General features: G+C 44.3%; 1 protein-coding gene across 4 annotated transcripts in view; it reads left to right on the forward strand.

Annotated features, from left to right (window-relative positions):
- hdac4 (histone deacetylase 4) overlaps nucleotides 1-21,372 on the forward strand; it is a 261,320-nt gene that overhangs the window by 114,250 nt on the left and 125,698 nt on the right. The window contains exon 1 of one of the 4 annotated variants that reach the window (XM_046359578.1): nucleotides 11,876-12,215. The exons of the other annotated variants lie outside the window; for them this stretch is intronic. Coding sequence (XP_046215534.1) covers nucleotides 12,212-12,215 — 4 coding nt within the window. The 5' untranslated portion in view covers nucleotides 11,876-12,211. Of the gene's footprint in view, nucleotides 1-11,875; nucleotides 12,216-21,372 lie in introns of those variants that run through there. 4 annotated transcript variants of the gene reach the window in all.

The raw sequence follows: 21,372 nt of genomic DNA on the forward strand, positions 1-21,372 counted from the left end.
TACAGTCGTGGCCAAAAGTTTTGAGCATGACACAAATATTAATTTTCACAAAGTCTGCTACCTCAGTTTGTATGATGGCAATTTGCATATACTCCAGAATGTTATGAAGAGTGATCATATGAATTGCAATTAATTGCAAAGTCCTTCTTTGCCATGCAAATGAACTAAATGGCCCAAAAAACATTTCCACTGCATTTCAGCCCTGCCACAAAAGGACCAGCTGACATTATGTCAGTGATCCTCTCGTTAACACAGGTGTGAGTGTTGAGGACAAGGCTGGAGATCACTGTCATGCTGATTGAGTTCGAATAACAGACCGGAAGCTTCAAAAGGAGGATGGTGCTTGGAATCATTGTTCTTCCTCTGTCAACCATGGTTACCTGCAAGGAAACACGTGCCTTCATTATTGCTTTGCACAAAAAGGGCTTCACAAGCAAGGATATTGCTGCCAGTAAGATTGACCCTAAATCAACCATTTATCGGATCATCAAGAACTTCAAGGAGAGCGGTTCAATTGTTGTGAAGAAGGCTTCAGGGCACCCAAGAAGTCCAGCAAGCACCAGGACTGTCTCCTAAAGTTGATTCAGCTGCGTGATCAGGGCACCACCAGTACAGAGCTTGCTCAGGAATGGCAGCAGGCAAGTGTGAGTGCATCTGCATGCACTGTGAGGCAAAGACTTTTGGAGGATGGCCTGGTGTTGAGAAGGGCAGCAAAGAAGCCACTTCTCTCCAGGAGATGACAAGATGAGCAATACCATCAGTCCTGTGCCATGTCAACAGTAAAGCATCCTGAGACCATTCATGTGTGGGGTTGCTACTCAGCCAAGGGAGTGGGCTCACTCACAATTTTGCCTTAGAACACAGCCATGAATAAAGAATGGTACCAACACATCCTCCGAGAGCAACTTCTCCCAAACATCCAGGAACAGTTTGGTGGCGAACAATGCCTTTTCCAGCATGATGGAGCACCTTGCCATAAAGCTAAAGTGATAACTAAGTGGCTCGGGGAACAAAACATTGATATTTTGAGTCCATGGCCTGGAAACTCCCAAGACCTTAATCCCATTGAGAACTTGTGGTCAATCCTCAAGAGGCGGGTGGACAAACAAAAACCTACAAATTCTGACAAACTCCAAGCATTGATTATGCAAGAATGGGCTGCCATCAGTCAGGATGTGACCCAAAAGTTAATTGATGACATGCCTGGGTGGATTCCAGAGTTTTGAAAAAGAAGGGTCAACACTGCAAATATTGACTCTGCATCAAAATTGTATCAACTTCATGTAATTGTCAATAAAAACCTTTGATACTTATGAAACGCTTGTAATTATACTTCAGTATTCCATAGTAACATCTGACAAAAAATATCTCAACACACTGAAGCAGCAAACTTTGTGGAAATTAATATTTATGTCATTCTCAAAACTTTTGGCCACGACTGTACACGTCCACTACTACAGTGACTGAAATGACTACAACACTCAACAAGAGCTGCAGTTAGTTTCAGAGTGGGTGGCAAGGAATAAGTTGGCTCTAAATATTTCTAAAACTAGAAGCGTTGTATTTGGAACAAAACACTTACTAAACCCTAAACCTCAACTAAATCTTGTAATAAATCATGTGGAAGTAGAGCAAGTTGAGATGACTAAACTTTTTGGAGTAACCCTAGATTGTAAACTGTCATGGTCAAAACATATTGATGCCGTAGTAGCTAAGATGGGGAGAAGACTGTCTATGATAAAGCGGTGCTCTGCCTTCTTTTTTTTAAATTTACCTTTATTTAACCAGGCAAGTCAGTTAAGAACACATTCTTATTTTCAATGACGGCCTGGGAACAGTGGGTTAACTGCCTGTTCAGGGGCAGAACGACAGATTTGTACCTTGTCAGCTCGGGGGTTTGAACTCGCAACCTTCTGGTTACTAGTCCAACGCTCTAACCACTAGGCTACGCTGCCGCCCCAACACTATCAACAAGGCAGGTCCTACAGGCCCTAGTTTTGTCGCACCTTGACTTTCAGTCGTGTGGTCAGGTGCCACAAAAAAAAATTGGAATTGGGCATCATGGCTGGCCCTTTGATGTACACAGAGAGCTAATATGAATAATATGCATGTAGTTATGAAGTCAATGTCTCCATTTTCAGCCAGGAGATATTGACTTCAGCACTACTTTTATTTATGAGAGATATTGGCATGTTGTATGCACCGAGCTGTCTGTCTGAACTACTGGCACACAGCTCGGACACCCATGCATAGCCCACAAGACATGCCACAAGAGGTCTCTTCACAGTCCCCAAGTCCAGAACAGACTACGGGAGGCACACAGTACGACATAGAGCCATGACTACATGGAACTCTATTCCACATCAAGTAACTCTATTCCACATCAAGTAACTCTATTCCACATCAAGTAACTGACGCAAGCAGAAAATTTGTATTTAAAAAAACAGATTAAAAAAACACCTTATGGAACAGCGAGGACTGTGAAGCAACACAAACATTGGCACAGACACATGCACGCACGCACACACACACACATACACACACACACACGATAACATACTCACTATACATACACATGGATTTAGTACTGTAGATATGTGGTTGTGGTGGAGTAGGGGCCTGAGGGCACACGGTGTGTTGTGAAATCTGTGAATGTATTGTAATGTTTTTAAAATTGTATAAACTGCCTTAATTTTGCTGGACCCCAGGAAGAGTAGCTGCTGATTTGGCAGCAGCTAATGGGGATCCATAATAAATACAAATACAAATTGGTTCTCTCCAGTGGAGGCTCCTCAGATGAGGAAGGGGAGGACCATCCTCAGTGAATTTCATAAAAATCTAAAGAGTGAAACATAAAAAAGTGATACTTTTTTTAGATATAACTATACAGCTAGAGACGCCAGTTAGACCTCTCACTCAATACCTGTGTAATCTTTTTTCATATCGTTCACCTACTCCAAAACATACATGAATATTCTTATTATGTTACTGAATGTATCCAGAGTATTTTCAGATTTCGTTATTAACAATGCTGTGTAGAGTACAGTAAATGTAAAATGCACATAAAATCAAGTGTAATGTTTGGATTCAGTCTTGTGTCAGGTGAACTGTGTCTTCACCTTTGGTTTGATCATTTCTCCAGTGTTCTCTCTCAATTGCTACCATGGTCATGCTTTTTATAGTTCTTCTGTTAGAAACATTTCAATTTGGCCCTGTCCATATAGACCAATTTCCAAGAGTATAACGGGTTAAGGAGACGGACTTGGATAAGGCCGGTGTAGGCCGTCATTGTAAATATGAATTTGTTCTTAACTGACTTCCCTAGTTAAATTTTTTTTAAAGGAGATAGGCTTCTGCCCTGAGGCCTGTTAACTTCTTACGTTGAGCCATCCCGGATCCGGGATCGTGACTACAGCCTCAAGTTCATTACCATAACGCAACGTTAACTATTCATGAAAATCGCAAATGAAATGAAATCAATATGCTAGCTCTCAAGCTTAGCCTTTTGTTAACAACAGTCATCTCAGATTTTCAAAAATATGCTTCTCAACCATAGCAAAACAAACATTTGTGTAACAGTATTGATAGGTAGCGTAGCATTTAGCGTTAGCATTCAGCAGGCAACATTTTCACAAAATAGAGAAAAGCATTAAAATAAAATAATTTACCTTTGAAGAACTTCAGATGTTTTCAATGAGGAGACTCTCAGTTAGATAGCAAATTTTTCCTGAAAGATTATTTGTTTAGGACAAATCGCTCCGTTTTCTTCATCACGTTTGGGTAAGAAAAAAAACTAAAATTAAGTCATTAAAACGCGAACTTTTTTCCAAATTAACTCCATAATATCGACAGAAACATGGCAAACGATTTTTAGAATCAATCCTCAAGGTGTTTTTCATCTATCTATCGATGATAAATCCTTCTTGGCAGTTGACTTTCTCTTCTGAAGAAATGGAACGCGCATAGACCGAGAGATTACGCAATAATTTCGACACAGGACACCGGGCGGACACCTGGTAAATGTAGTCTCTTATGGTCAATCTTCCAATGATATGCCTACAAATACGTCACAATGCTGCAGACACCTTGGGGAAACGACAGAAAGGGCAGGCTCATTCCTGGCGCATTCACAGCCATATAAGGAGACATTGGAACACGGCGCCTTCAGAATCTGGGGCATTTCCGGTATGAAACTTCATCTTGGTTTCACCTGTAGCATTAGTTCTGGGGCACTCACAGATAATATCTTTGCAGTTTTGGAAACGTCAGAGTTTTTTCTTTCCAAAGCTGTCAATTACATGCATAGTCGAGCATCTTTTCGTGACAAAATATCTTGCTTAAAACGGGAACGTTTTTTATCCAAAAATTAAAAGAGCGCCCCCTATCTCGAAGAAGTTAAGCACAGCCGAGAGCTGCCGGGTGACACGAGCCTACCAGACGAGCTAAATAACTTATATGCTCGCTTCGAGGCAAGTAACACTGAAACATGCATGAGAGCATCAGCTTTTCCGGATGACTGTGTGATCACGATCTCCTCAGCCGATGTGAGTTAGACCTTTAAACAGGTCAACATTCAGACGGATTACCATGATATGTACTCCGAGCATGCGCTGACCAACTGGCAGGTATCCTCGCTGACATTTTCAACCTGTCCCTGACTGAGTCTGTAATACCAACATGTTTCAAGCACCAACATGTTTCAAGCACCATAGTCCCTGTGACCAAGAACACTAAGGTAACCTGCTTAAATGACTACAGACCCGTAGCACTCACGCCTGTAGCCAAGAAATGCTTTGAAAGGCTGGTCATGGCTCACATCAACACCATTATCCCAGATATTTGCATACCGCCCCAACAGATCCACAGATGATGCAATCTACTCCACACTGCCCTTTCACACCTGGACAAAAGGAACATCTATGTGAGAATGCTATTCATTGACTACAGCACAGAGTTCAACACCATAGCTCATCACTAAACTAGGGACCCTGGGATTAAACATCTCCCTCTGCAACTGATCCTGGACTTCCTGATGGGCTGCCCCCAGGTGGTAAGGGTAGGTGACAAAACATCCGCCACACTGATCCTCAACCCTAAGGGGTGCGTGCTCAGTTCCCTCCTGTACTCCCTGTTCACTCATGACTGCACGGCTAGGCACAACTCCAACACCATCATTAAGTTTGCTGTTGACACATAGGCCTGATCACAGACAACAATGAGACAGCCTAAAGGGAGGAGGTCCGAGACCTGACCGTGTGGTGCAAGAACAACAACCTCTCCCTCAACGTGGTCAATACAAAGGAGATGGATGATTGTGGACTACAGGAAAAGGAGGACCGAGAATGCCCCCATTCTCATCGACGGGGCTGTTGTAGAGCAGGTTGAGAATTTCAAGTTCTTTGGCGTCCACATCAACAAACTAACATGGTCCAAGCACACCCAGACTGTTGTGAAGAGGGCACGGCAAAACCTATTCCCCCTCAGGAGACTGAAAAGATTTGGCATGGGTCCTCAGATCCTCAAAAGGTTTTACAGCTGCACCATCAAGAGCATCCTGACGGGTTGCATCACTGCCTGGTATGGCAACTGCTCGGCCTCCGACCGCAAGACACTACAGAGGGTAGTGCGTACAGCCCAGTACATCACTGGGGCCAAGCTTCCTGTCATCCAGGACCTCTATACAAGGCGGTGTCAGAGGAAGGCCCTGAAAATTGTCAAAGACTCCAGCCACCCTTGTTATAGGCTGTTCTCTCTGCTACCGCACGGCAAGTAGTATCGGCGCGCCAAGTCTAGGTCCAAGAGGCTTCTAAACAGCTTCTACCCCCAAGCCATAAGACTCCTGAACATCTAGTCAAATTGCTACCCAGACTATTTGCATTACCCCACCCCCCCCTCTACGCTGCTCTGTTATTATCTATGCATAGTCACTTTAATAACTCTACCTACATGTACAGATTACCTCAATTACCTCGACACCGGTGCCCCCGCACATTGACTCTGCACCGGTACCACCTGTATATAGCCATTTTAAATATATGCCATTTTAACTGTTTTTACTCTTGTAACCCTCTGATAGTGCTAGTGATGCTAACTATAGGGTTGTGGTTTTGATCCACATGATTTAAAGTGCACTGGACTGGGCTAGCAAGCTAGCATAGCTAACGGCTAATGGCCCCCTCTCTACTGCAAACCCTCTTGATTACGCTAGCAGGGCATTACCATTGAGGGAGTGGTGGATGGAAAAGTAAAAGGGAGGGAGGGAGGGAGTCAGTAAAAATTGATGATTTGAGCTCATCATGCGGCCAAAAACTCCGGCCGATTGTTTTTAAAACCAAGAGGGGGGCCATTGATGTCTCCAAGACTGTTTGTTGTTCAGAACAAAGGCAAGTTGATTTGTTGTTGGTGTGTTGGTTTAGTTCAGTAATGGGTTAGGGGGCACAGTGCTTGTTAGCAGAGCAGAGGCAGGCAGGCAGCCTTAGTTGTGCATTTTGATTGTTTTTCCTAGAATCCACAGGAGGCTGCGGGGAGGATGGAAACCATGTGATTGATGTATTTGATACCATTCCACTCATTCCGCTCCAGTCATTACCATGAGCCCGTTCTCTCCAACCTCCCGTGCTTGAATCTGTCTATCTATTTGTGTGACGGTCTGTGTGGTTGTGTGTGTCTGTGCCTGCTCGTGTTTGGTTTTGTTTGTGTGTTTGTGTGTGCGTAGAAGCCCAATTGTGTGTCTGAATGAACGTCCTTTGTCTCGATGAGGCCTTGTGCGCTGACATGAGAAGAAACAGCCATTCATGGCTGCAATTAGGTGCTGGGGATAAACTAACAAGCCAACAAACACCACATCAACTTTGTTTTCAGGAATATAATAATTGCTCCTCCCTTCTAGCAAAGGGCCTCTGGCTGGCTCCGTGAAACACTAGCAAAAGGAAGGCCTTCAGTCTCCAACAATGTCTCTCTCGCACGCACGCATGCGTGTTCACACACACAGACTGAACCAAACCCCTCTGTCAGTTTCCAAACACTCTCTGTGAAAGGCAATGCTAGCTAGTAGCTAACGCCATATGTAATTCCTAAAACATTTAATTTAACGTTTGCTCTATGTACAATTAACATTGGGACTTTTAATCAAAGGCGCGACCACATCCTGCTCTGGCACCGGCCCGCTCGATGTAGCGTGTTTCACCGTGATGACCTGATTGTATGTCTCAGGCTCCTGTAGAAAGGGCTAACGTGACTTGGTTAACTTGTAGAGAGAGGGGGAGAGAGAATGAAAGAGAGAGGGAGACAAGGTATTATAAATAATATAAATCAATAATAAATTAGGGTGTATTTCACACATTTGGAGTCAGGCTAGTGTCTCGAAGGGAAAGGAGGAAGAAATTGGAGTAGAGGGAGGGGTAAAACGTCTCTCTCTGTTGGAGTTGGAGTTGACGTTGTCCTCCCGATCTTCTTGTTTTGGAGTGGACACCCGACACATGACTTATTCATCAGCCTCATCTGTCAGCCTGCCACGCGGATTCCTACACAGACTCACACTTCATCATTACGGCCGATGCATTATTTACCGCACACGCAGCACACTGTTCTGGCAGGTGTTTAGACGGCTCCCACATGCCAGCAGATGGAGAACACAACCCAAAAACACCCCAGAGAAGGAGAGGAAAGTTAACAAACACACCTCACTGTCACTCTAGACTTCCTCCGTAATAATGGAATGGAATTTGGAAGGGTGCTGGCTCATGAATATGCCTAATCGTCTCCATACCTTCCATGCCTAGGAAAGTTGACACTATTTCCGTCTCGTCAAGGTGGCCCTCAATCCAGAGGTGGAAATAAAAACATATGAGTTTGTGTGCGCCCAGAGGTCCATGTGGGGGTGGTGTGTATGTGGGTGTCTGTGTGTGTATGTCTGTGCGTGTGTGTGTGGGGCGGAGGTTAAATGGAAAGAAACCAAACTTCGTTATGCGTTATAAAAGCCACAAGTGGGCATGGCTGAATTTGTTATCAGTAGATAAAACATTTTTATTTTCTTTTTTATGTGCACTTCCACCAAGGCATGTATGGTTATCTATATACTTCCTTATGTTTGGTGTGTATGTGTGTGTGTGTGTGCGTGCTTGCGTGCGTTCGTGCGCGTGTATTTGAGTGTGAGGAGGGGTTTCCCCTCTGTGTTTTGGTCCATTGACAGTGTGAGCCATTAGGTGCTATTGACGTCAGGCACGTTAGAGGATAAGGTGGCCTAATCACATCCAGGTGTTGTGTGTGTGTGTGTGCAGGGGAGAACAGGGCAGCAGGACAGGGTTGGTGGGTGGTCAGATATTCTGCAAACTGAAATGTTCAGAAGTGTAAGGAATAGAGCTGACATGATTCCCTGTTCTACATAACATCATGTCGTTTTTTTTTTTTTTTTACCCCCTTTTCTCCCCCAATTTAGTGATATCCAATTACGATCTTGCCTCATCTCTGCAACTCCCCAACAGGCTTGGGACAGGTGAAGGTCGAGTCATGCGTCCCCCGAAACACTATCCGCCAAACCCCGCTTCTTTAAAAAAAAATTTTTTTTAATGTACCCCTTTTTTTCCCTCCCCAATTTCATGGTATCCAATTGGTAGTTACAGTCTTGTCTCATCGCTGCAACTCCCGTACGGACTCGGGAGAGGCGAAGGTTGAGAGCCATGCGTCCTCTGAAACACGACCCAACCTAGCCGCACTGCTTCTTGACACAACGCACATCCAACCCAGAAGACAGCCGCACCAATGTGTCGGGGGAATCACCGTACACCTGGCGACCTGGTCAGCGTGCACTGCCCGCCACAGGAGTCGCTAGTGCGTGATGAGACAAGGATATCCCTGCCGGCCAAACCCTCCCTGGGTCGATTGTGTGTCGCCACATGGGCCTCCCGGTCACGGCCGGCTGCTACAGAGCCTGGGCTCGAACCCAGAATCTCTGTTGGCACAGCTGGCCTTAGACCACTGCGCCACCCGGGAGGCCCAAACCGCACTTTTTAACACCCTCCCGCTTAACCTGGATGCCAGCTGCACCAATGTGTCGGAGGAAACACCGTTCAAGTGACGACCGAAGTCAACCTGCAGGCTTCCAGCCCACCACAAGGAGAGTGCGATGAGCCAAGTAAAGCCCCCAGGCCAAACCCACCACTAACCTGGACGATGCTGGGCCAATTGTGCGTTGCCCTATGGGACTCCCGGTTACGGCCGGTTGTGACACAGCCTTGGAACGAACCTGGGTTTGTAGTGATTCCTCAAGCACTGCGATGCAGGTCCTTGGACCCCTGTACCACTCTGGAGGCCCTTACACAAAACTTTTCTATCCGAAAGGATCTCGGAACTTCTATCCAGTCAACCAGCGGAGGAACGCTGTCCAACTATAGGTTTGTGTTTCCTGGGCCAGTATTCACAAAGAGTCTCAGAATAGGAAAGCTGAACTAGGATCAGTTTAGCCTTTTAGATCATAGTTAATAGGATTATGTGGACAGGGTGGACCTGATCCGAGCTCAGCAGGCCTACTCTGAAATGCCTTGTGAATACGGGCCCTGGTTTGTGAAAAACCTCTTGAGACATATCCTGCTGATAATAATATGTGAGGGCTGCTATTGATACGTTTAGTGCATTGATCACAGAGGAGTAAATGCTACATTGATCTTCTCTGTGGAACAGTGTGTCCAATGTCTCCCCGTTACCTCTCACAGACACACGGTACATACTCACGCTCACGATGCACACACACGGCCGCATAATCGTATGGGAAAGCATGTATATGACTGACTAATCGTGTGTGTGTGTGTGTGCAGTGCATGGACATTAAGCGTGTGTGTGTGTGTGTGTGTGTGTGTGTGTGTGTGTGTGTGTGTGTGTGTGTGTGTGTGTGTGTGTGTGTGTGTGTGTGTGTGCGTGCGTGCGTGCGTGCGTGCGTGCGTGCGTGCGTGCGTGCGTACCGTGCGTGCGTGCGTGCGTGCGTGTGTGTGTGTGCGCAGTGCATGGACATTAAGCATGTGTGTGTGTGTGTGTGTGTGTGTGTGTGTGTGTGTGTGTGTGTGTGTGTGTGTGTGTGTGTGTGTGTGTGTGTGTGTGTGTGCGTGTGCGTGTGTGTGTGTGTGTGTGTGTGCAGTGTGTCCTTGACATTAAGCGTGTGTGTGCATGTACAGTATGTATGCACTTGCGTGTGTATGCATGCGCACATGTATATTTATATGTGTATATTTCAATGAGCTTTAGCAGTAGACAGGGTACTCTTCAAAGTCATATCCACATTACAGTTACCATAGAGAGATCAAGTAGAGGAGGCCATTAGGCAAAGCAATGTACAGCCAGAGATGTTGATGGCATTGGAAACAGCTGGCTGTTGACTGTGAAGAGACATGCATGAATGGAAACGCAAACCAGATGCTGCCCAGAGGAAAGGTTTTGGCAAATCTTTCTCTTCTCTCCGATCTCTCTGTCAGCTAGTCCAGCGAATTAACTCATGCTATAGAGGGATGGAGAGAGATACCGAGGGAGGGAAAGGGAGAATGCGAGTGGGGGGTGATTGTACCATTGAGGGATACACTCTTCGAAAAAGGGTTCCATAAGGGTTCTTCAGCTGTCCCCATAGGAGAACCAATTTTGCTTCCATGTAGAGCTCTACCTGGAACCAAAAAGGTTATGCTATGGGGACGGCCAAAGAACCCTTTTAGGTTCTAGATAGCAAAACATTTTCTACGAGTGTAGATGAAGAAGGAGAGAGAGAAAGTGAGAACTTGAGATGGGTAGGAGAGAGAGATTAAGTAAGATAGATGTAGGGAGACAGAAGGGATAGATAGAGAAAGAGACTGTTAGAGGGAAGGGATAGAAAAGGGAAAAGATAGTGATGTAGAGACAGAATTGATAGATTGATAGAGAATTAGAGATGGGGATAGAAATGAGGCAATCTAATTGTGGCATCTGGCAGCGCCACCCCGCCACAGTGACTTGCTAATCTGTAAATCTTCTCTCGAGCACTTTCCCTGTAGACCAGAGCCTGCTGCGCACTGACTGGCCATATAGCAGTCTGGAATCACACCCAACCCATGTGGACTTAATGAGAGAGGGATATGGAGGGAGGGCGGGCGGGAGAGAGAGAGAGAGAGATGGAGGTTGGGAAGGAGATTGGAAAGAGAGGGAAGAAAACAAAAAGGAAAGGTATGGAGATGGAGGGATATGAGAGGGGTGATGAAGGGATGGAGATGGAGGGATATGAGAGGGGTGATGAAGGGATGGAGATGGAGGGATATGAGAGGGATGATGAAGGGATGGAGATGGAGGGATATGAGAGGGGTGATGAAGGGATGGAGATGGAGGGATATGAGAGGGGTGATGAAGGGATGGAGATGGAGGGATATGAGAGGGGTGATGAAGGGATGGAGATGGAGGGATATGAGAGGGGTGATGAAGGGATGGAGAACAGGTGAACTGGAAAAGGAGAGCATTTCGATGGCGGTATCCGAGCAGACATGCGCGAGATAAGGAGGAAGGATGGAGGACAAGAAGTCTGACAAAGGAGGTATAGGAAAAGAGGTAGACATGAACAGAAGTACAAAGGGAGGGACGCTGAGGGAAGAATGACAAGACAGCGAGTGAGGGATGAGAAGGGTGTGAAGTGGGGGATTAAGAATGATCTGGAGAGTACAAAAGAAGAACATAGAAGTCAATGGGTGAAAAAGAAGAGGGGGAAAGGAGGGGGAGAGTGACAGATGTAGAGAGAGTTAAAATATGGAAAGGAGAGAGTTAGAGAGAAAGAAAAGAATGAGGAAGATGGATAAGACAGTGAGAAGCAGAGTTCCCCACAGTAGGTCTGTCCCTTCTGTAAAAATCAGCCTGTTCAAGGAGGGAGGGAGGGAGAGGGGAGAGGCACACAAACACTCAGCATGCCTAAAACTGCCCTCTGATGTCACCAGCCCCTGGAGAGAGAGAGAGGGGAGGGGACCAGTGAGATGACTGAACGAGCGAGAGACACAGCCAGAGGGCGAGAGCAAACAGAACGGAGTGAGAGAAGGAGAGCGACAGAGAGAGAAAACAGAGAGGTGGAGACTGAGAGCACTGTACCGGCGTCTGCTGTGGACTTGAGGCTGTGTTTTACGGCGTGTGGTGTGTCAGTGGTGGAGAGTTTAGCTCCGGTTCAGTGAGGCCGATCTAGCGATCGCGTTGGCCGCACACCATCTGGACAGCACAACTGATGGGTGAGAGGAGCTCTGCGCTGTACAGTGTGTACCCATTCCTCTGTATGTGTGTGTGTGCTTTGTCTGTTTGGGGTTGTCTGTGGCTGTTGGTGTGTGTGGGGGGGCAGGCTGAGTAGACTGTGTGTTTGTTGAATGGTGGTGATGTGTTATTGCACGCTCTGCTCTGCAGCCTTGAGCACTCAATGGAGCAGATGGCTGTGGCCACTACCTACTACTGCGCGCCGTGGATGTGTGGGTCTGTGTGTTCTTCTGTGAGAGAGCAAGCGTGTGTGTGTGTGTGTGTGTGTGTGTGTGTGTGTGTGTGTGTGTGTGTGTGTGTGTGTGTGTGTGTGTGTGTGTGTGTGTGTGTGTGTGTGTGTGTGTGTGTGTGTGTGTGTGTGTGTGTGTGTGTGTGTGTGTGTGTGTGTGTGTGTGTGTGTGTGTGTCTTACCATATGCAGTTAATTGATTTTCTCCTTTTTTTTGCTTCTATTTGTGTTAGCGTAACTTCTTAATATTTTTTGGGGCGGGGGAATTATGTGTGTCACGTAATCTTGAAATTGTGTACCACGTGGACTGGGAAGTGTTTAGTCTGTAGTGTTGGTGTCTTGTGTTTTTTGTGAATGCTCCTGTGTGTCGCATAAATTGTGTGTGTGTTCCAGTCACTGTGTCCTGGCGCAGAGTGTCTGCCCTGCACCACATGGTGAGAGGGCGAGAGAAGGAGAGGGAGAGACGGGGAGCGAAAGAAAAGGACAGGGAGAGTGAAGTAGAGCAGCGTGTGAAGCAGAGCAGCGTGTGAAACACACAGATGGAGAGAAACTAAATGGAGAGAAGAAAAGGAGACAGCGGAGGGAGGAATAGAGGACGGATGATATTGAGGCTTTGGCTGAAAGAGGAGTGCAGCACGACTTTTCCCTTGGCATTGCGCTGTCGTCTGATGTTTTAAAAGCCTTACATTGATTTATTTGACCTATGACTCTAAACTGTATGTTAGCTGACTGGCAGATGGAGTGGGGTTGAGTGTGATTTCGGTTGGATTCAGTTTGTGGTTGAGTGTGATTAGGTGGAGTGTAGCGCCTCATGTAAACCAGGGATACTGTAATAAGGAGCCTAAGGGCTGAGTCGGGTATGTTTGACTGTGGGTTTATCCACTGTGTGTGGAACCTCTGTGATCACTGTGTTTACATACCGTGCATACAGGTAGAGGTGGGCAGGAGAGAGAGAGGATAGGAGAAGAAGAGAGGTAGAGGGGTGTAAAGAAGGGAGGGAAGGGAGATGACTTGAGAAAGGAGAGAGTGGTAGTGGGAGGTGGGAGAGAGTATGAAAGAGAGAGGGGAGAGAGGTAGTGGGAGGTGGGAGAGAGAGAGGCAGCATACACTCTTGGACAAATGTAAATGTTTGCACGAAAAGGACACATAAACACACGACTCTCAGCCTATCTCCTCCTTTACCAACCATGTGCTCTCTGACCGTAATCACAAACACACCACAAACGCAACCCACTGGACCCAACGACAAAAAATTATTGGTCCGTTTTGGACTTGGGGATTGTGAAGAGACCACTGGTGGAATGTCTTGTGGGGTATGTGTGTCTGAGCTGAACGTTATCAAACCATCTGAAATGTCAACCAGGGCTATCATGCATGTTGTTGATGTTACAGTAGTTCTGTGTGTGCAGTTCAGGGCACACCGCTCTGTTTTGAGCCAGCTGCAACTTTGATAGGTCTTCCTTTTTTTGCACTTGACCATATTAACGGACACAGTAGGTATGTCTGTGTGCCTGCTCAGATGTGTCTGTGTGCCTGCTCTGATGTGTCTGTGTGCCTGCTCAGATGTGTCTGTGTGCCTGCTCAGATGTGTCTTTGTGCCTACTCAGATGTGTCTGTGTGCCGCCTCAGATGTGTCTGTGTGCCTGCTCAGATGTGTCTGTGTGCCTGCTCAGATGTGTCTGTGTGCCGCCTCAGATGTGTCTGTGTGCCGCCTCAGATGTGTCTGTGTGCCGCCTCAGATGTGTCTGTGTGCCTGCTCAGATGTGTCTGTGTGTGCGCGTGTGTGGGCCATGTCGTGTGGGAGCGTTTAACCAGAAAAAACAATTACAGAGCGAACGACGACTCCTATTAGCTGGCCTAATTGCTTCCTTGCGGCGTTTCAGTGACAGCGCTATACATTAGGCTTCATTTACTGTCAACATGTCATGTTTAAACGCAGCCGTCAGAGATTGCACTTTGTACTGCCTATCTCGGAGGGAGTTTGGTATACTCTGTGCTAGTGGATGGAAAGGTTGCTTTTTGTGTGGCATTTGATTTGAGTGGCCAGTATGTTTTCTGTGTTAGCCTGAGGTAAAAAAATAAAATAAAATAAAAAGATAACGATGTATTGTCACATGCTCCGGACAGGTGCAGTGAAATGTGTTGTTTTACAGGGTCAGCCAAAGTAGTACAGAGCACCTGGAGCAAATGAGGGTTAAGTGCCTTGCTCAAGGGAACATCGACAGATTTTTCACCTTGTCGGCTCGGGTATTCAAACCAGCCAACTGTCGGTTACTGGCCCAAACGCTCTAAACGCTAGTCTACCCGCCGCCCTTCTAAAATAATAGTAACAATTGTAAATAGAACGTCACCCACAAAACCAGCATCAAGTCACATTATACTGGCTTGCAAAGTGATGTTTTCCTATTGGAATCCACACAGAATGGGGATATCCAACAACTGGAACTTTTATTCACCCACAATCTGCATTCAGATTGAAGCAGCTTGGGGTGTGTTTGTGTGTGTGTACTTAAACGTGTGTCTGTGTGTGCGCATGCGTGCCTGCGTGTTTTGGGTGGCATTCAATTTGAGTGGCCAGTGTATGTTTTCTGTGTATGCCTTTCCCTCATACAATGCTCTGTGCAATTCTCCACTTGCGTTCTCGGGTCCTTCTCAATAGGCTTCTCGTCTGATCTGAAAACACAGGCCAGATGAAAGCAATATGGAGAAAATGTACTGATACTCCGCTTCCATCTTTCCAGTTCTTTCATGCCGACGGAGCGAGAGGAAAAGGTGACTAGAAAAGAACGCCGCCGCGCGCTATCGAGACGCAGCCCGTTAGCCTGTTAGCTTGTTTCGCTAAACCCAATCCCCAAGCCTCTAGCCCATAAAGCTCTCTTTGGCGTTCTAATGTGGTCGCGTGGTTAGCCCCTGAGTGCCCTGGTTCTTTAGCAGTGATTACACTGGCTCTCTCTGTGGCTCTCGCTGGCCCCTACAGTGGGAGAATGAGTGGCTGTAATTGGGTATTCATTCCCTGGACCCTGGCCTTAGCACCGCCAGCCATTGATTGCCTCTCCTCTACTGCACTTGTATTAATGGGATGAGTTTGGATGGAGCCAGCTAGCTACTGCCACTTGTAACACGAACACTCCTCTTCAGTGCCACAGTGGCATAATAGATACATTTTCTCTGCTTTACTCATCTTTATGGGGTGGGGGGGTGCACTTCTGTGTGTGTAGATCCTGGCCTGGAAATTGCTGGCCGCAGAGTGGAAGAAGTGATTGAGCACGTGATGGCCATGTCTCCTGTAAAAGAGAGCAGTGTTTAGTCTGAGGTGAACCCCTTCTTTGGCCTGCACGGTAGAGCAGGCATTCTGGGTATGAAAGGACCCCTCGCTCACCCAAAGATCTGTGGCTGTGCAAGGCTGCAGACTATACTCAAGGAAGAGGTCTTAGAGGCAGGCACCATGAGCTACTCTTATGAACACACTTATGAACACAATATATTTCTGGTCAAAAAATAAGTTGAAAATAGGTTGAAAATATACACATTTTTTTATTTTATTATTGTGCTAATTGGACCACACTTGAGTGTAAAGGGAGAGTTAGGTCTAATGTGATATTGTATGCATGGAATACCTACTGTTGATCGACTAAAATGTTAAATGTACTTATTTGACAGGAGATAGTGTGTGGAAGGAAATTAGATATCATCTAGCTGACATGGGCCGGCCTGTTAAGATACTTAGAAGAAAAACAAACTTCCTTGCTTCCTTGTAGCTCAGTTGGTAGAGCATGGCGCTTGTAACGCCAGGGTAGTGGGTTCGATCCCCGGGACCACCCATACGTAGAATGTATGCACACATGACTGTAAGTCGCTTTGGATAAAAGCGTCTGCTAAATGGCATATATTATTATTATTATATTATTCCTTGAAGTTATCGCAGCTCTTTCGAGGTTGTAGAGTATTTGTAGAGTGGAAGGAATGATACATTCAAAAGGTATTTGAACAAGGCCCGGGTGCCCAACATATAAAGAGGGGAATTATGATCAGTCTGCTGATGCCTTGCACTTGAGCTTCAACAAATCCCTTGAAAAGCAGAGTTGTTGTGGCGTTCGCCGTTTTAAAAGGACGTATTTGTAACGTAGAGACAGGGAGTCAGGAAGCAGATACACTTAGTGGGTTTACTAACAACGGACATGGAACGATAACGAAACAAGAGAAGCATCTGACATGGAAGCACAAGCAGTACGACCTGATGACCAATGACAAAAGATTGCTATATAAAGGGTTAATTAAACATATCCAGATCTAATCTATAGAGCTCAAAATTAGATGCGTTATTTCAACAACAGTGCAGTGTCACTGTTCTCACCACATTTAGATGTTGCTGATATATATATATATATATATATATATATATATATATATATATATATATATATATATATATATATATATATATATATATATATATATATATATATATATATAGCCTACCCTGTACCAACCCCATTTCCCCCTCTGGCCAGTATACACCTGTGACTTAACTTCTTCTTCTCACTAAGGTCAATGCTTCATGAGTACATTTAACAGATCAAATCATGTAGTTGTGGGTCATATCATAACTATTTTGTAACTCATTAACAAGCCCTCCTACACACGACATTTAAGTTGGCCATGCTGGTCTATAACGCACACATGATGGGTCTATGTATGAATTCCATGCAGTCAATGTAAAGTCAAGTCTATTTTACCATTCATAAACCATTTATAAAGCATTTATAAACATGCCTCACTTATCAAAAATCATACGGAAACAACTAGGCGTGGGCAGTATACCATTTAGGCCTATGCCATATACAGTGGTGTATTGAAATACCCACGGTATGATTTTCAATACTGTCCATACCTTTCAAACAGTTTTAGCTTGTTTTTACATAAATGTGAATTTTTTATTTTTAAAGGAAAACTTCACCCACAAACTTGATACCGGCTGTATTTTGAAAGTTTTATGTCTTGAAAACTTGATTGCTGATATGCAAAACATGTTTGGACTATATCAACAATGGACTAGTGAAACAAATACTAAAAGATCGTTTTTGGGTGGAAGTTCTTTTTAAATAAATACTTGTGGTCAACTTGTGCACTAGGTTAATAGATAAAGCAAATCGCATTCTTCGTTTCCCCTGTATTTTTCAATGTAAAGCCATTCCTCAAAGCAACTGATTTGAGCCTGTCACATAGTATTTTTCTTTAGAAAGAGCACATGGCACAAACTGAAGCTTTGTGATGTGATGATTCACTGTTGTGCAGCGCAAGACAGGTGATCAAGTGACACTTGAAAGTCTCTACTAACGGTTGACAGCTAAATATCTTATAACTAACTATAAGTGAACTTATTTGGCACATCTTATATAGTTATCTCCAGCCCAGGCCTCCAGCTATGCACTGGTTTACTAATTTGCTAGCTAATTGGGTAGCTTGCAAGATCAAAATTCTTGGTTACAGCAGAGACCTGGATCAACATCTCTGCTGTCTAATATTTGTTTTGTGTTTGCAGCAAACTGTGAGTAGCCTTTTGAGATAGTTGTATAACTTCGAGCTGGGTTGTCTGTCCCTGCAATTCGTTTAGATAGCATCCGCTATGGGTATTCGCTAGTACTTTGTTAACATTTATTAGCATATTAAAAAATAATAATAATAATAATCTTTGGTAAGAAATAGCTTCCCTTGACTGCCCTTCCCTTGAAATAGCTTCCCTGCTGGTAATACCGTATACCCCTGTATGGTACAGGAACAATATGAAGGTATGATAATCTGGATACCGCCCAGCCCTAGACACAACACAGAATGCTAAAGGGAAATATGAACATTTTATTTAGACCTTCCAGATGGAAGTTAGCTGGCACAGAAAACTAATGCTGAGGACGTTGCCAATGATTCCTACTATTACAAATGTTCAGTATGACTTTTCTTGAATGGATTTAACAAAGATTTATATTCAAAGCATTCAAATTCAATTCCCCATTTCAGACTAACACAGTGTGTTAAAGCTAGCTAGCATTTTGATAATGTAGCTGGCTAGCTAAGCCCCTGGCAATGTCAACACGTTTTCCAACTCTGTCAATAAAAGTTGCAAAATCATAGAACTCATGAAATGTTTAGTTGACAATGGTAGCTATCTCACTATTTTAAGACTTACATTGTACATTTGCATGTTACAAACCTTTAACAACATGACAAAATAAGAGACAGAAACATGACGTTATTTCTTTTGGCTGCACAGAAGGAGAGTGTGGAAGAAAAAAAAGTGTGAGAGGTGAGAGGTCAGTGAAATGTTACTTCCTGGTGATCTCTCGCTTCTACAAAAAATGTAATAAAAAATCAAACGAATTAAGCATTTAGTTGACCTTTTTGTTCAATATTCCGTGACTGACGTTGTGCGTTTTCCCATTTAAAATAACAAAAATAGCTAAGAAGCCTCAAGAACACTGGGCTGTTACCCAGACGTGATCTCACACTGACCTTTCACCTCTCCTCTCCAGTCAAACTAAGGCAACTGGTTTCTGTTTTCTGTTCATAATGTGCAAAAGTACAATGGAAATAGTGAAATAACATTGTGAACTAAATGTTTCATGAATTTTATTGCGATTTTGTAACATTTATTGAATGAGTTGTAAAAGTGTTAACAATGTGAGAGGGGCTTATAGCTAGTAGATGCAACATTAGTGAATTAAGGGGTAAATGTGGATGTGTGTTAATATGCTTTGCTCACTAAAATATTTATTCCTATGAGTCTGAAATGGAGAATTGAATTTGAAACACTATCTATTGGAATCTTTAACATGTGGAAAGGGAGAAAAGTATTATTATTTGCTTTTCACAAGTGTCGCAAGATGGACTATTAACTGAACAATAGACTATTAAACCTTTACTAAAGAATTGTCTAATAGCCGACCTAGGTGTGAACCCCCCCCCACAATATGAGCAAGGTGTGAACCCCCGCCTTCCACATCTACCTACACACGTGTCTACCTACACACGGTTAATGTTCTGAACAATATATATACGTATATATATGGTTAGAATTCAGGCTGTATCACATCCGACTGTGATTGGGAGCGCCATAGGGCCGCGCACAATTGGCCCAGCGGGTTTGGCCGGGGTAGGCCTTCATCGGCCGGGGTAGGCCTTCATCGGCCGGGGTAGGCTGGTGCTGAAAATATAGTTCTCTGGTGTTGCACACCAACAGATGGAGAAAACCTACACCAGTCGAGCAATTCATTTCAACAATAATCTTCATTTTTATTTGACTTTACAAACAACAAGAGGGCTTAATTGGAGTCTATTTCTTCAGAGCTGAGGCCGATATAAAATAACTTAACTTGGCTGAGGTACGCTATGAGGCTTTAATAGGCCTAGTTACAATTGCAACTGGTCAAAAATGTTACATCCTACATAAAACAATCATTTAAAGAAAAAAAGTCTGCACGTTTGATCTAAACAATGTATCTAATAATTAAAAGCGCACATTTGTAAATCCCAAACTCTAAAAGTAATTGGTAAGGTAAATACAAATGACGTGTGACACAATAAAGAATGTAAACAAGATGCTGTGTTTTTATTTACAGTAATGATGGACAACTGGAGGCATTTTGGAAACAGATTTTGAAACACTTGTTTTTCACAAGTGCAGCAGGTGTAGCCCATCATGCAAATGTTTCCTATTAGCAGGACAATAGACTTTTTATAACCCAGCTACTATTGTGAAAATCCCCCAACTTGCAATGTATTATGCTTAAGTACTCTAAAGTGTTACAGTTCTGTACACCTGGAATATATATATATATATTTCCTTTAACATTCTGTGTTATCATGTATAATATTTTTGATATGTGAGGCATGTTTATAAATGCTTTATGAGTGGGAAAGTAGAAATGACATTACATTCACTTCATATAATTTATACATAGACCTTTAATGTTGGTGTTATAGATCAGAGTGGCAAACTGCAAAGTTAATTACCATGAAGTGCTTAGCTATAAATGGTTTGTAAACGGGGAAACAGATTGGACTTTACTTTGACTGCACAGAGTTAATACATAGACCCTTCGTGCGTGTGTTATAGACCGGTATGAACAACCTCATTGTGTGATGTGGAGGAGGGCAGGTAATGAGTTACGCACGACTTCATAGACCTTCAACTACATGATTTGATCCGTAAAATGTACAGTGAGGATCTTCATGCACGATTGACCTCGGCGCGAAGAAGGGGGTAAGTCACAGGCTTATAGCGGCCTTTGGGGGAATTGGGGCTTGAACAGGCTATATAGACCAGCATCATTTTCAAAACGTGGATTGGCCTTTTGGCATATTCACATAACACTGGTATGGCAGAAGCACTCTTTTGAGAACAGCCGTAATGAGAACACTGCGCTGTCATTGTAATGATGCATCTATTAAGATGCCTAAATATGACCTCTTACATAGCATGACATGAATGCGCTACAGATATGCTATGGATGTACAGTATTTAATTCACCTTTAATAGTACAGTTGGGAGCTTTTATAACATTGTAATGAAATTAAATGTGGTCAAAGTAAATAGTTAACGCGATGTAGGACTACAATTTGAACTTTCTTGTTTAGCCACTCGGTCATCCCAGTGAATGTGTGTCGATCGGTCTCTCCAGCTCAGACCAGTCCTTGTTCTCTCTGACACTGGTGGAGTAGTCCATCTTAATTACTCTATTACTCCCTAGTCTCAGAGGGCATGCAGGGTCAACGACTCCCCTTTTCCCATACGACCTCATGGCATCCGTGGCATCGGAGGGTTACCGCCAAACCTTATGTCAGGGCCCAGAGAACAAACCCCTCTCTGTGGAACCGAGCTAACTATGGACTCCTGCAAACGTCACTGCCACGCCA

This window comes from Oncorhynchus gorbuscha, linkage group LG01 (genome assembly GCF_021184085.1).
Source record: "Oncorhynchus gorbuscha isolate QuinsamMale2020 ecotype Even-year linkage group LG01, OgorEven_v1.0, whole genome shotgun sequence".
In the NCBI taxonomy this organism is placed as follows: Eukaryota; Metazoa; Chordata; class Actinopteri; order Salmoniformes; family Salmonidae; genus Oncorhynchus; species Oncorhynchus gorbuscha.